Raw genomic sequence first — 15248 nt, 5'->3', positions numbered from 1 at the left:
CAGTTTGACCTTCTGTGGGCGGTCGCTGAGTATGAGCAGGCTCCTGGAGCAGGGGAGAGGGGAGCGTGTTGAAGGCGGAGCTGTAGTGGATGAAGAGCCCGCTTACATATCTGTCCCAGCTGTTCCAGGTGTTCAGCGTCCTCGGGCGACCCGTTTGCGAAGTGGTGGGGTCCAGAGAGGGAGCATGGTTGGCTATCAGGATGTTACGTCATTGATCAATAATTACATCTTAAAATCAATAAATCGTCTATGATCGTTTAAGCTTTTTAATCCAGAATAAACCGAAATACTTTTGTTTCCTCACGTGGGACAAAAGGAGAGCGGGGCTTCGTTCCAGCAGTGCGCTTACGCACGACGTCATACGTCACGTCCGGAAACACAAGATGGCGGCGGCCTTTCGGAGGGTATGGAGCAGCGGCAGGTATTTATCTGTTCTTCATCTCACCTGTTCATAAAGGTTATTCTTAGTATGATGTCACATGACAGCCGCGTTGCTCCGACGTCACAGATACCGTGTTTGTCACGCGGGGCTCCAGACCTCGTTCATTGTTTGTGTCAAATTTATATTTCATCGAGTTTTACGTCAAGATCTTGTATCGGTGGTGACGTCACACAGGTGGTCGGCTTAAGGGTGAGCGTGAAGACAGATTTGGGTTAGGGACGATGCGCCAGGTGCACTCTATTTACCTAAGGCACGTGATCGATTCTCCTCAGAACAGCTGTGTATTTCCGTAACCTGATGACGACATCACATAACAGAAGTGATTGTCATATACCTGCCCTCTATCATAAGGAGCGAAGGCAACTGATGGTGCTGAGGTGACATGTTGAGGGTCACATGACATCATCGTGTCTATGGGAACGTCCTCTTTCTGTCTGACATCATCACCTCAGATGACAGCATGTTTCAGTGACGCCCCTCACCTGCAGTGGCCTCAAACAGGCTCCTTCCCAGTAGAGACACATGCTGGTGAGTGCCATCAGCCCAGCGGCCATGTTGGAGCCAAAATGCATCATAGCTCATTGATATATCAAACCAGTCACTGTCTGAGACGATCAGGGCAGCATATTTGCTGTGATGTCAAGCGTTCTTTGTAAGGAGCTTGGAAAGAAAAGCATCTGGACTTCTTTAAGTTGCTTGAAGACATTTCACCTCTCATTCTCTGAAGAAGCCTCTCTTTAACTGAAGAAGCTTTTCGGACTTCGATGACCTGGATGACTGAGAACCTTCACACACATAACTTCTTTTTAAGCTTTTCAGTGTCACCGTTGGTAATGAGTCGGTAACCAATCAGCATCTTTGTTTTCTGAAACTCAGAGAGACCAGAATTTTAAGTGTCTTGTTCATTTAAAGTCACTGAACGTGTCAGAGGTTAGAGGTCAGAGGTGTCCACTGGGGGTGATACCTGTGCTCTCTGACGCTGAACGTCTCAGGTATTGATCACTGATGTGATCTGATTGATCAGTTTGAGTGTCCTTCCTGTTTTTCAGAGTTTTCTCTCAGAGCTGCAGATGCATCAGCACAGGTGAGCCCCCCCCACCCCAAACTGGAGAAGACGGAGCTCTTCAGCTTTTGTTTGTTTGTGGATGATGTAATCTCTGTAGTTCAATCGGCTCTCGTTGTGTCTTCAGGACGTGGTCTTCTGCCCGCCCCCCGGCCCCTGCCCTTCCTATTGGTGACTGGTGGTGGTTACCTTGGTTACAAGCAGTACCAGAAGTGGGGCCAGCAAGAGGATGGAGCCCCGCCCCCTGTGGCTACACCCACACAGGTAAAGTGGAAACTTTTTCTGATGTCTCCTCACTTGCCTTGTAAAACTGAGCACGTGCAGTCGGACTCTCGATGAACGTGGCGTCAGTCCTTTCGTTTACCTGCGACATGTTTGTAGCTCTCGTTTCTGTGATTGGTCGGTGGCAGCATGGGAAAAATTGTCTCTGATGTAAAATTGAGACGTTCGACTGTCAGGTGGAAGATGCTGATTCTCGTCATCAGGAACAAAACACTTGAAATGTTTCGTGTTTCTCCCCGAAAAAATCGACTCAATAAAATCTGTTCACCTTATTTCAAAGAAAAAACTCAGAAACGCTCACATTCAGGACGACCTACTCACGCAACGTTTAAACAACTCCACAGATATTTAAACATTTCTGTAACAGCGGTGACAGGAAGCACTGGGCTCATATTGATTGAGCTCCTCGATGATTGAAACACTTTTTAGTTCCTCGGGCCTTCGGTTTGTTCCAAACTTTATTTACAGTCAGAGCGTCGGTTCATTGATTATGTTTACAGAAGAAAGAAGCCTTTTATTTTTACAGTAACTAAAGAAGATAAATTTACGTTTTTAATTATTTACGTGATTTTTAACACAAACATATAGATTCATGGGCCTCAGGGGGGCGCTGTGGGTCCTTGGCTTGATTCCCTGCTCTCCTGGTCTGCATGGCAGAGTCCTCTGGTCAAAACTGAGCCCCAAATTTCCCCTACGGTGAATCAGAGTGAGCCTGTAAATGGACTCATTCTTAAACTCTCTCTCTCAGTTTTTATTGCCACTATTCATTTTAAAGCTCAGTTTTTAAAACCTTACGATGTAACTACGATGTCTGTGTGTATGTGAGACTGTGAGTGTCTCTGTGTCTAAAATCATATCTGGAGGATTACAGCATAGTCATGATGACATCATCAGTGGTGCTTGTGAAGGCTTTGATGCTCTGAGGCCTCTGGAAGTGTTTTGCGGCCGCTGGCGTTGGTGCCGTGGGCCCGTGGGCTCTCACTGACGACAGGAGGGCTTATAGTGGCTCAGTAAGAATGCATGCTTTTCTTTTGAAAGAGATGCAGGGGGTTTGTGGAGCCGTGACAGAAACGATGAAACTTTGAAATGTGTCAGTCAGAAGTCCAGCTGTGTCAGCAGCTGAGGAAAGGTCAAAGGTTGCTGTGAGATGAAACGTGGTGTGATGGCGGTTAGCGTTACACAACAGTCAGTTATCAGTTATTATAGGGGATCAATCAAAGGACACAAACAGCCCATAAACCCTTCCTCCTCCTCCTCCCACGCTGAGCTCAGACTGGACTGTCACCTGTTCGACTGACTCCTCCTCCTCTGAACCGCTGACATATACCCTCCTCCTCCTATTCACCACTGTGGTTACCGAGTTTAAACAATGAAATACTAGTTTTGACCTCACGCGTCAGTAAGACCTCACCTGTGCGCTTGAAGTATTAAATTCAGTTCTTTGTATTCTTTAACGGCCAAGAAAAACGGCTCAAAGTGGTCTAACTCAAAAAATGATCTTTATTTGACATTCCCGGGAACGGAGAGCTGAGCATACGAACACAAGCTCAGGTCTGAAGCAGCAGCAGGCAGTCTCGTTATATATTTTGCAGCACGTCACACACACACTCCGTTTACCCAGTTCCTCTTTTTTGTGTCTGATTAATATGCCTGTGCACTAAAACTTCCTCTTTTCTTTACTTCTCCTTTCTAAGGTCTGTTGCCAGGGCAACTTGTCACCCTTAACCTAGTCTTGTCTCCTCTGAGGTCAGTTTCTAAAGGCCTCTCATATTAAAATACATAAAACAATATAATCAGAAAATAGCATTAAGAATATATATTTAAATCCCAACAGAAGGCTCAGGGTGATGATGTAATGATGATGTTATGATGATGCGATTCCGTTGAGTTTCTTTAAAAGTTTGTGCTTTAACAAACCATTGGCTGATAGAACACAACACCTCACTTCCTATTAAGATCAGCTAACCTGTCACGCCTGCCTCACCTGGAAGCTGCCACATTCACCTTTTAAAAAACAAAAAATAAAACAAAAACCAGACGTCAACATATGGTGACATCACAGCAGGTCAGCCTGAGCCCTGTTGTTGGTTATCTGGGTGAAAGGTGATGTTATGTCACACAGCTCGGTTGCTCAGGCAGGCCCCGCCCCTCTCCTCACAGTTGTCTTGCTCTGATTGGTTGGCCTGTGACTGGCACAAAAGTCTTTATCTGCAGGTTTATTGATCATCTCTGAAAATGAGAAGAAGTTTTTTTAACTTCTGCTTTTAAAAAAACAATAATTTTAATACTTTTTTATCAGAGAATAAAAATATTTAAATAATACTGACAAAATAAATGTTAATCTTAATAATAATAATAATAATAATAATAATAATAATAATAATTATTATGTAAACTGTGTATTTGCTTTATTTATAAACTATAAAGTATTGAAATATAAATTTATTTAAATTATTTTATTTGTTTTGGTGCAGATTTGTCATTTAAAAACAAAAATAATTAAAACAATAATTAAATAATTAAATAATAATTAAATAATAATTTAATTCTAAGCACTCATTTAAAATAATAAAAACTGTCAAATAATAATGATCAATAATTTAACAATGGCTGTTTGTTTTTAAAATGTTTTTTAAGTTTAATAAGTTTAAATGTTATCCTCAACAAAAGTATTTTAACCATTTATTTTTGTTTTAATTCCTCAAACATGGAAAAATTACAGAGAGGATAAATAAAACAAAACAAAGTTTTAATTTTTAACTTTTTTATAATCAGCATGAGTGTTTTCCAAAATAAAATAAAAATGATTTTAACTCTGAGAATAAAAAAATAAAGCTTTTATTTAAGTTTCAGTGTGAATGGATGATCAGTGATTAATGATTGACAGTTTCTTCCTCCTTCATGCTATTAATAAACAAAGGAGGAGCTGTTCAGCGTTATGCCCTCCTCCTCCTCCTCCTCTATGCATTCCTCCGTCTCCCTCTCATTTCTCCGTCTGCTCTCCACGGACACTCCTCTTTCTCTCCTTCTCCTTTCTAACTCTTCGTCCTGATGTGTCGTCGGCCGGCTCGCTCTCCTGCGACGGCGTCTTCGCCCAACGCTCGTTCATGGTGAGGTTTTTCTCTGGTCGCCGTGGCGACAGCAGGCGCAGTGAGAGTGCCCTGCTGCGGCAGGTGAGGCGGCAGAGGCGAACTCCCAAAGGAGAGAGAGAGAACGAGAAAGATGGAGGAGGGCGAGGAGTGAGGAGGAGAACGACAGCACGATTCAGGTGGGAGAGGAAGGACAGAAAAACTTTATTTACACAAACAGTGAGTACAGTTTCATTTAGAAGTACAACAGGAAGGGACAGAGGTGGGATGCCGCTCAAAGCTTAAAATTTAACGAATCAGATCGACAGATCAGGAAGTGCAGGTAATTCTCCGGCCGCCGTCTTCACAGGGTCAGAAGTAATCGGACGGTTGATATTATTCCATGACTCACGAAGCAGATGTGATCTCTGAATTTTTATGGTTTTCATGTTCAAAATGTGAGGCCCAAAGAGACGTTAGTGCAGGTGAGAGAGGCCATCATTGATCTGAAACGCCAAAATATACCAGTCACAGAGCAGAAACTTTTTTATCAGTATCGCAATCAATAATCTCGATCACTGTTAAAAAGAAGGAATCACTGATCAGCTCAGCAACAGACCTGAGAGAGCAGAGAGGGCACTGAAGGTGATGACAAAATTATTTCCATGTTCAGAAAAACAATTTCACATCATCAGAAGTCTCTGTGAGGAGAAAGTCTGTGATCAAGAGATGCCGTCATGGAGGGAAAGACGGCGCTTACTAACCTCTGGGTACGCTCAGGAAGATCTGACTTTAAAACATCTGAAAAATGGTCTTTAGACAAACAAACAACATGAAGCTGAACCACAATGATGAGAGCTGATCTCAGGCCAGCGTTTCAGTAATTAAAACTGAAGGCAGAGAGCAGAAACCAACTGAAGGAGGAGACACAGCATGTGGTCTGTGGGTTCTTCAGCAGTCAAACCGTTCTTACATTTAAAATGATGTTGACATGTCCAAATACTTTTGACCCTTTGAAAACAAAGGACTGAGAAGTCTCAGGTGTGAAAGAAGTGTGTGTGTGTGTGTGTGTTAAAGAGGATTTGTGTGTGTGTGTGTGTGTTGCAGCAGGATTAGCATCAGTGGTTATCTCTAACTGGGTTTGCAGGTTAGCACAGGATCAAATGGAAAGAGGCTAACACACTAAGCTAGGCTAAAGCTAAAATAGCTGACCTGCTAAGCAAGCAGTCACTGTAGAAACCACCCTTCCAAACACTCTCTCACACACTTGCTCATTCACTAACTCTCTCACACAAACACTCTCTCTCTCACACACACACACACACACACACACACACTCTGTCAGACTCGTGTATCCAGGTGAGCACCTTGAATCTTATTGGCTGAAGAATATAAATATAAATGGCATCCCTCCAGCTGCTGAGAGTTTATTTTGGGGCAGTGAATGACATGTCATCAGACTGTGACATCAGTCTCCATCCCTGTTAGCATTCTAGCTGCTTTTAGTGTTCTTATCTTTTAGTGTCTGCTCCTCCTCCGCCTCTCCCCACCCACAAACTCTGCCTTCTCCTCACCTGCTTGTGCCTGCCTTACATGACTTGGACTCATCAGCTGTTCTGGTTTATTTTTTTCTTGTATTTGAAAAATATTCTTTCCTTATTCATGTTCACGTTAAATCTCGTTATAATCAGGCTTCAGGTCCCTCGTTTGGCTCTCCGTCGCCGTCTGACCGCGCTCAAGGGTGGCGTGAGTCGCCCCGCCACATGGCGCCACCGGCCAATCTCCTTCCTGTGCTATATCCTCTCTGTGAGCGCTCTGCGGCCGCTGGCCTGCCGGGTAAGAAGTGCAAGGCGGGCAGCAGCCATATTCGTACATCCTGCTTCACCTCCTTTCCTGTCTCCTCTGATCAATATCTGATCAATCGACCAGTTAATGCAGTGACTCAGCACTGCCTGCATTTTGAAAATGAAAGCGTGAAACAATCAGAAGCAGAAACACAAACAGAACACCTTATTGATCACTGATAACAAACTTATTGATCTGTCCCATCAATTGGTTTCAATTACTGTTAGACACCTCAACTCACTTTAGTCCCCTCCCCCTATTTACCCGTTCTCTTCTTAAACACGACTCCCCAACAACTCCTCCTTTACCCTCTCTCTTTTTACTCCATGAACTTCAGTCTATAGAATGACTCTTCATTAGTCCACTCCTCATTTTATCCACTCATGTAAATAAATTCAAAGGTGTAGCTGCTGTTTCCTCCTACAGGTGGCGTTGTACCGCTCCTTTCCTACTCGACTTCTCTCTCGGGCGTGGGGTCGTCTGAATGGGGTGGAGCTCCCCACCTGGCTTCGGAAACCCATCTACTCCCTGTATATCTGGACCTTCGGTGTGAACATGCAGGTCAGGACATGCTCAGTTTGTTTATTTGGCCATCTTGTTTTGTTTATTACTGTTAAATAAAGTTTGTTTGTTCCTCTGTTTGTCCACCAGGAGGCAGCGGTGGAGGATTTGCATCATTACAGGAATCTAGGAGAATTTTTCAGGCGACGCCTGAAACCTGCAGTCAGACCACTCTGCGCCGCCTCCTGCCTGGTAACCTGCTCCTCCTCCTCCTCCTGCTTAGACAGGGCCTAAACTGGGAGATACACATGGTTAAACTGGGAGATAAAGTTGCTGTGCCTCAAGAAACTATTAAGAGAGCTTCAGTTGTTGCACATGTTGTCATGTTACAGTCCTATTCTCAAATTCATTTTACATACATTACCCCAGAATGACAATGTGAAAAAAGTTGCCTTAAAATTATTGCAAATTTATTAAAAATGGGAAAAAAACGAAACAAAAATGTAAAATATACATAAGTATTCACAGCCTTTTCCACGAGACTTAAAAGTGACTTCAGGTGCTTCCTGTTTCCACTGATCATCCGTCAGATGTTCCTACAGCTTGGCTGGAGTCCACCTGTGGTAAATTCAGTAAAGTGGACATGATTTGGAAAGGCACACACCTGTCTATAAGGTACCATAGCTGAGAGTACATGTCAGAGCTCAAACCAAGCCAGGAAGTCTAAGGAACTGTCTGTAGACCTCTGAGACAGGATTGTATGGAGACACAGATCTACAGATGGGTACAGGAAAGGTCTCCATGACCACACAGGCCTCCATCATCTGTAATTGGAAGAAGTTTGACACCACCATGACTAGAACTAGAACCACCGCCAAGCCAATCTGAGCGATCGGGGTAGAAGGGCCTCGGAGGTGACTGAGAGCATTGCTCTGTAGAAAAAGGAGAACGTTCCAGAAGGATAACCAATTCTGCAGCACTCCACAAATCAGGCCTGTATGTAAGAGCAGGCAGACTGAAGCCACTCCTCAGTAAAAAGCACATGACATGAGTTTGCCAGAAGGTGTCTGAAGGACTTTCATACCAGGGAACCAAACTTCTCTGATCTGATGAAACAAAGATGGAACTCTTTGGCCTGAATGCCAAGTGTCATGTCTGGAGGAAACCAGGCATCGCTCATCACCTGACCAACACCATCCCTAAAGAGAAGCATGGTGGTTGCAGCATCATGCTGTGGAGATGTTTTTTGGCAGCAGTAACTGGGACACTAGTCAGGGTAGAGGGAAAGATGAATGCAGCAATGCACAGTATCAACTTCAATGATGACCTCCAGAGTGCTCTGGACCTCAGACTCGGGGTGGCGGGGCAATCTTCATCTAACATCTAACACCAACAGGACAATGACCTTCAACACACAGCTGAGATAACAAAGGACAGGCTTTAGGACCATGCCTATTGAGGACCCAGACAGAGACCAGACTTGAACCTGATTAAACATCTCTGGAGAGATCTGAAGATCTCTGTGCACTGATGTTCCCCATCCAGCCTGATGGAGCTCGAGAGGTTCTGCAAAGAAGAACGGGAGAAACTGCCCAAAAATAGAGGTGACAAGCTAGTAGCATCATCCTCCTCCACAGCATGTCTTTGTCCTGTCTTCCTCACAGGACAACACAGCAGATGGCCCCGCCCCTCCCTGAGCCTGGTTCTGCTGGAGGTTTCTTCCAGTTAAAAGGGAGTTTTTACTTCCCACTGTCGCTAAAGAGCTTGTTCATAGGGGGTCATATGACTGTTGGGTTTTTATTCTGTATGTATTATTGTAAGGATGGCCGATCCAATATGCAGTATCTGTATCACTCCGATCCTGACCTAAATTACTGGATCGGATATCAGGGAGAAATAAAAAAAAAAAAGTAATCTGATTCATATCACAGAAGCACCTCACAAAACTTGGTGTAACGCAGGTAGTGACCTTAGCACGTCGGAGCAGTATGCGTCAAATGATAGAGCGGCTGTTGTGTGTTTATGTTAAGTTTTGTTGTTGAGTATAAAAATTATTTTGTGCTGATATTGCACTTCTTTTTTTCAGAATCTGCATAAAATTGCATTTTTAAATTACCTTTTGAATATTTCTTTAAATATTTAGATTTTAAGTTCTGCTAAAAGTTTAAATAAAAAGATCAGTGTTGGGGAACTGCGTAATATTTTGGGTGCAGTGTATTTTTTGCATACAAGTGTAATAGAATAGCTTTAGTGTTGTTTTTTAAAATTTTAGTATGAACTTATGCAAAATGCAGCAAGACATTTAAAAAGAAAGTTTTATTGATTATAAAATACACTATATCAGATTCTTATCGGTATCGGTAGATATCCAAATTTATGGTATCCTTACAGGACATAAAGTGGTATCGTGCCATCTCTGCATTATTGTAGGCCTAACTTACAATATAGAGCGCTTTTAGGCGACTGTTGTTGTGATTTGGCACTGTATAAATAAAAGTGAATTGAATTAATAAATAAATGCTGTTGATGCTTATGTTCATGTTATATTCTTGTTTTTTACTTTTTAATAATAAAAAATAATTTCAGCCAACGTTTCCCTTTGTCATTGTGGGCTATTGTGTGTAGAATTTTGAGGTGAAAAATTAATTGAATTAATTTTGGAATAGGGCTGTAGCATGACAACATGTGTAACAAGTGAAGCTCTGTGAATCATTAAAGATCAATAAAGTTTGAGATGGAAGATAAAATCAATTCTATCGCCCAGTTCAACTGAAGTTAATCTGGAAGATACTGGGAGACGAAGTTAAACTTGGAGCTAGGCCAGGGGTTAGCCTGTGAGATGACGTTAAACTAGGCAATAGACTGATTAAACTTGGGGGTTAACCTGTTTTTTTGGGGGGGGTCTCTGGTCTCTTCCAGACCTCTCCGGCTGATGGAAGGATCCTCCACTTCGGTCGTGTAAAGAACTCAGAGGTGGAGCAGGTGAAGGGGGTCACCTACAGTCTGGAAAATTTCCTCGGACCACAGAAGAGGCAGTGCAAAGGTAAGACCAGACCGCCTCCATGTAACAGTGACCATATGTAGAGCTCACATAGTGTGGTTTTGTAACACTAACGTCAGGTATATTTTATGTCATGTAATATACCCAATAAAACATTGCATCAAAATATATTAACGTACAAGAACACATGGCAAATGAAAGTACCTTCTTTTATTTTCCCCTCCAAAATGTCTAATGACATTAAAAGGTGTACCCTTTAAAAGCTCAAAAACTAGTGAAAAATTCATTGTTCTATCGACAGTATAAAGCCCAAATAGCAAAGAGAAATTAAAAATGCATGCCATGAAGAGATCCGGAGGTTAATAAATAAAATAATGGAACTGGGAAAAACTTCTTCGGCCCACCCGTCCACACAACTCTCCAGGTCCAGGCATCACTGAAACAAGGGAAAGCTCTCATTACACAGAAGAGCAGCGGAGCCAAAGACCACACCCCTGCCACAACGACCAGCTGGCTTTACATTTTTAAGATTTCTCTTGGAAATTACCAATAATGACATTTATCTACCGTGCAGGTGAAAATCACCTGAGGTGTTGTAGGTTTGATAACCTGCTGAGTTCTGCTATATTAAGCAGGTTTGATAAAACTCTTTCTGTCTAAACTAAGATACAGCGAATCTCTGTGAACCTCACCTGATTGCAGGTGTGTGACTCCTCCCCTCCTTACTGAAGTTTGACACTTCTCCTCCTTCATGCAGTCACACCTGTTGAGTCCCTGAGGGCATCTTTGAGGTTTGTTAGTTGTTTGATGTTTACCTGTTTAACCCTGGCTTCTCTCCGTCCTCAGACTCCTCCTCGTCCTCCTCCTTCAGGGACGACATCCTCTCCTCTCCTGACAGCGACCTTTTCCATGTTGTCATCTACCTGGCTCCAGGTGACTACCACTGCTTCCATTCGCCCACAGACTGGAGGGTGGAACTTCGGCGTCACTTTCCAGGTGAGAGTGTGTTCCCCTGTGCAGCTATGTGGTCTTTGCGCCCCCACTCTGACCCACCTGTGTGTCCTTCCTCGTTAGGCTCATTAATGTCGGTGAACCCGGGCGTTGCTCGTTGGATCAAAGAGCTCTTTTGCCTTAACGAGCGTGTGGTGCTCACCGGCCAATGGCAGCAAGGCTTCTTCTCATTAACAGCGGTCGGCGCCACGAATGTCGGCTCGATCAGAATTTACTTTGACCAGGTGACGTTACTTTGTGTTCCTGTGGATTTTCTAAACATGTGTGAACAATTTTCTTTTTATTATTTAAAAAAAAAAAAGATTTCCTGTTTTTGATCAGTTCTTGTTGGTGTTTCTTATCCTGTTCACTCTGTTTATTGAAATATTGATTAACTGACTGACTGATCGATTGATGGTTGGTTTTTAACGTTTCCTGTTTTAATTCCTCAGGAGCTTCAGACCAACACACCTCGTTACAGTAAAGGCTCCTTTCATGATCGCAGCTACATTGCTGACCAGACGGTGAAGTTTGCAGGTGAAGGGGGCGTGACCTTACAGAAGGGGGAGGCGGTCGGAGAGTTTAACCTGGGCTCCACCATCGTCCTGCTGTTCGAGGCTCCCAAAGACTTCAGCTTCAACCTGCAGCCTGGCCAACGAATCAGAGTGGGAGAAGGCCTCGGCAGCCTCTAATTGGATGACCTACAGGGTCAGGGGGCAGGGCCTGGTCAGAGACAGATTTTAAGAGAGGAGTTTTAGGAATTCTGGGTATTTTTCTCTGCGGAGGGCTCGAAATGGATGCTTATTACGACAAGCACTCAGACTCCCAGAATGCCTTGTGCCTGTGAGCGGGAAACGCCAAACCCCTCCCACTCGCTCCCTCTCAGTCAGAGACTCGACCTGCAGCTGAACACATTTCTGTTTGAATGTTTCAAACTTTATTGCTCACAAGTTTTTGTTAGCAGCTAGCTCACATCTGACTGGTGGAAACACAGCAGGAGGCCAGTGATTGGTCGAAGGGTTATTATTACTAATTTGTTTCATTAATCTTGTTTTTTTTTTTTTTTTTTTTTGTTTGTCGGATTTAAATGTGACACCTCCTCCATTTTCTCTGCTTTTGTAAAAGATCTAATTATGAATAAAGTTTTTTTTTCTTTTCTTTTTAAATAGCCTGCACGCACATTACTCTTTCTAACCTTCTAGTGGTCGGGGTGGCAGAGTTGTGAGTGTGGCAGCAATTGGATGGTGTCCCTTCCGTCAGTGGATAGCCTGCTGAGCTGTGGCGGCGAAGAAATTTAAAAAATGAGTCGAAATGCAGACTGCACTGTGATTTGTTTAAAAAAAATCAGTGTACTCAAGCATACAGTGGGATGAAATATCATCCTCCAAAGGTGCAAACTAAAAAATCTGGATATACATATATGCAACTATACAGAAATAAGATAAACTAAGAATAAGTACAACAGTATTGCACTTGAATAAAAATAGAATAAGAATAGAAAGGAACAGGAATAAATAAATACAACACACAGAGTCGAACAGTGCAATACAGAATAGTGTAGAATAGAATAGAATAGAATAATCCTTTAATTGTCCCACAAGGGGAAATTTGGTTGTAACAGCAGCCAAAAAGACACATATACAAACAAACAGGACACAGAACAGAAACATACACAATTTTTCTTACATATTTACATTAAGGACAAAGTGTAAGTACCGGAAGTGAGAGGAGAGTGTTATGTAAAGTGTTATGTGGTCCAACAAGTGTGTGGAGAAGAGAGTCCAGTGTGGAGGAGCCGGAAAGCTATTATACAATCTCATCGACCTGCTCCTGATACTGCAGAGTCCACTTCCGGATGGAAGAGGAGTAAACAGTTGGTGGGAAGGGTGATGCGGGTCAGCCATGATGCTAGTGGCTTATGAATGCAGCGCGAGGTGTAAATATCCTGTAGACTGGGTAGAGAGCATTTTCTGACAGGAAGTGCATCAACTTTAAAAATTCAGGACTGATTTATTTCACATCAGTATTACTATAATTAGAAAATTCACATTAGAGTGATGCTGAAAAACTTGTTCATGCATTCATTATGGCGAGCCTGGACTACTGTGATTCATTATCAGGTTGTTCTGAAAACTCCCTGGAAAGCCCTCAACTGATCAAAAGTATTACAGTGAGAGTACTGACAGCTTTCTGTTAAATCTTACATTTTAAAGACATCACAATACCATATTATGCCAACAGAGCAATTCGTTCTCACAGTAGAGACTTGCTTGTACTTCGTATAGTTTCCAAAAGTGGGTGTGTATTATTAAACAAGATGACACCAAAGTTATCTGCTGTGAATTGTTACATTATAAATTTCTTTTAGTTTTATTTAACCTTTATTTGTACAGGTAGTCCTATTTAGACTTAGTGTCTCATTTAGAAGAGAGACTGCTTCAGACAAACATGTTAAAATTACAACAATAAAAGAAACAATAAAACAGCTAAAATTGTCAAATGTTTACACAGTCATATCAAAAACAAGACCAAGTTCCCTCTGATGATTTCAAAAAATAATTTCTAAGTCTCTTAGAGTCTGCTAGTGAAATCAGCTGAGAGAGCTGCAAATCCTTCCGCAATGTTTTCCATGAGGACGGGGCAGAAAAAGGAGAAGGCCGCCTTTCCAAGCTCTGTATAAACTGATGGAACGGTGAGTGTAATGAATTGCTGAGAATGCAGACTAACAAGCATAATAATAAATAATTTTATGATCTGCGTACAAATAAGCAGATGCATTTAGATTTTGTCCCTCTGACATAAAAGTTGATAACTAACAGGCTTTTGAAAGACCAATAAAAAGAGCAGTGCAGTAAGTCTTTGAATCCAAGGCTTCATCCATGTCATTAAGAACTTTAAAGTAAGCAGTTACATTACTGTCCGATTTCCTAAAACCAGACTGGGAAGGAGACATTGTATTTTCATCCAGGTAACTCTTAAGTAGATTATTTTAAAGCCTTTCAAGAACCTCAGTTGAGACACAGAGTTTAAAAATTGGTCTGTAATTATTGACCATTGAATAATCATTACTTTTCAGTAGTGGGAGCACTAAGGTGCACTTCCACATCTCCAGTAAAGTATTCTGTCCTTTGGAAAGTTTTTAAAAAAAAAATCCGGCTTAGCTATAATATTTGCAGCCAGGCCCAAGAAGAAAGGAGACAGACTGTCTGGACAGGTTGACTTTTTAGTGTTGAGGTTCTTCAAAGCCTTGCATGCTTCTTCTGCTGTAAAAGGTTTAAAGGAAAAAGTATTAGTAACTGGGGCACTGCTAGCAAAGTTGTATGCAAGAATTTTACCATCTGATACTGTGCTAAACAAAGAACAAGAAGCAACAAAGTGTTTGTTAAAAGAATTAAACATTTCAGTTTTGTCTGACACAGGAGTGGAGTCAATAATTAAGTGAGGAGGTAGCTCAGAGGAATGAGAGCTGGCAGAGACTTTATAGTTTGCCAAAATCTCCTGGGGTCTATGGAGGACCACAAGAGCCACGCGCATCGAAATAAAAATTTCTGTGCTTTAATAATGAATTGTAGAATAAATTCTGCAATTGTAAATTCATTTTGAATTCCAATTTAATAAACTGCATTTCAAAATCCTTTTTCCACTTGCATTTCAAAAACTTTTTCCAATTGCACTTTAATAAACTACATTTTAAAATCCTTTTTTCAGTTGCAATTTAATAAACTGCAGTTCAAAATCCTTTTTCCACCTGCAATTTAATAAACTGCAGTTCAAAATCCCTTTTCCACTTGCAATTTAATAAACTGCAGTTCAAAATCCTTTTCCACCTGCAATTTAATAAACTGCAGGTCAAAATCCTTTTCCACTTGCAATTTAATAAACTGCAGTTCAAAATCCTTTTTCCACTTGCAATTTAATAAACTGCAGGTCAAAATCCTTTTTCCACTTGCAATTTAATAAACTGCAGTTCAAAATCCTTTTCCACTTGCAATTTAATAAACTGCAGGTCAAAATCCTTTTTCCACCTGCAATTTAATAAACTGCAGTTCAAAATCC

General features: G+C 41.9%; 1 protein-coding gene across 4 annotated transcripts; it reads left to right on the top strand.

Annotated features, from left to right (window-relative positions):
• On the top strand, window positions 1–12352 carry pisd (phosphatidylserine decarboxylase). Of its 4 annotated transcripts, XM_031741917.2 has the most exons (10): window positions 1–187; window positions 317–421; window positions 1492–1526; window positions 1633–1769; window positions 7127–7261; window positions 7352–7453; window positions 10121–10244; window positions 11049–11198; window positions 11277–11437; window positions 11645–12352. In XM_031741917.2, exons 1-10 carry the CDS (start codon window positions 90–92, stop codon window positions 11882–11884), a joined length of 1287 nt encoding a protein of 428 aa, XP_031597777.2. In that variant the 5' UTR covers window positions 1–89; the 3' UTR covers window positions 11885–12352. The 4 variants fall into 4 exon arrangements, with proteins under 4 accessions (XP_031597777.2, XP_031597792.1, XP_031597785.1 ...); XM_031741932.2 differs by lacking the exons at window positions 1–187; window positions 317–421 and adding an exon at window positions 6547–6691; XM_031741925.2 differs by lacking the exons at window positions 1–187; window positions 317–421; window positions 1492–1526; window positions 1633–1769 and adding exons at window positions 4745–4897; window positions 6547–6691.
• Window positions 12353–15248: the final 2896 nt, after the last annotated feature.

The sequence above is a fragment of the Oreochromis aureus genome, linkage group 7, assembly GCF_013358895.1.
Source record: "Oreochromis aureus strain Israel breed Guangdong linkage group 7, ZZ_aureus, whole genome shotgun sequence".
Lineage (NCBI taxonomy): Eukaryota > Metazoa > Chordata > Actinopteri > Cichliformes > Cichlidae > Oreochromis > Oreochromis aureus.
The sequence above is the reverse complement of the archived record's forward strand: the minus strand, read 5'-3'. Positions and strand labels throughout refer to the sequence as shown.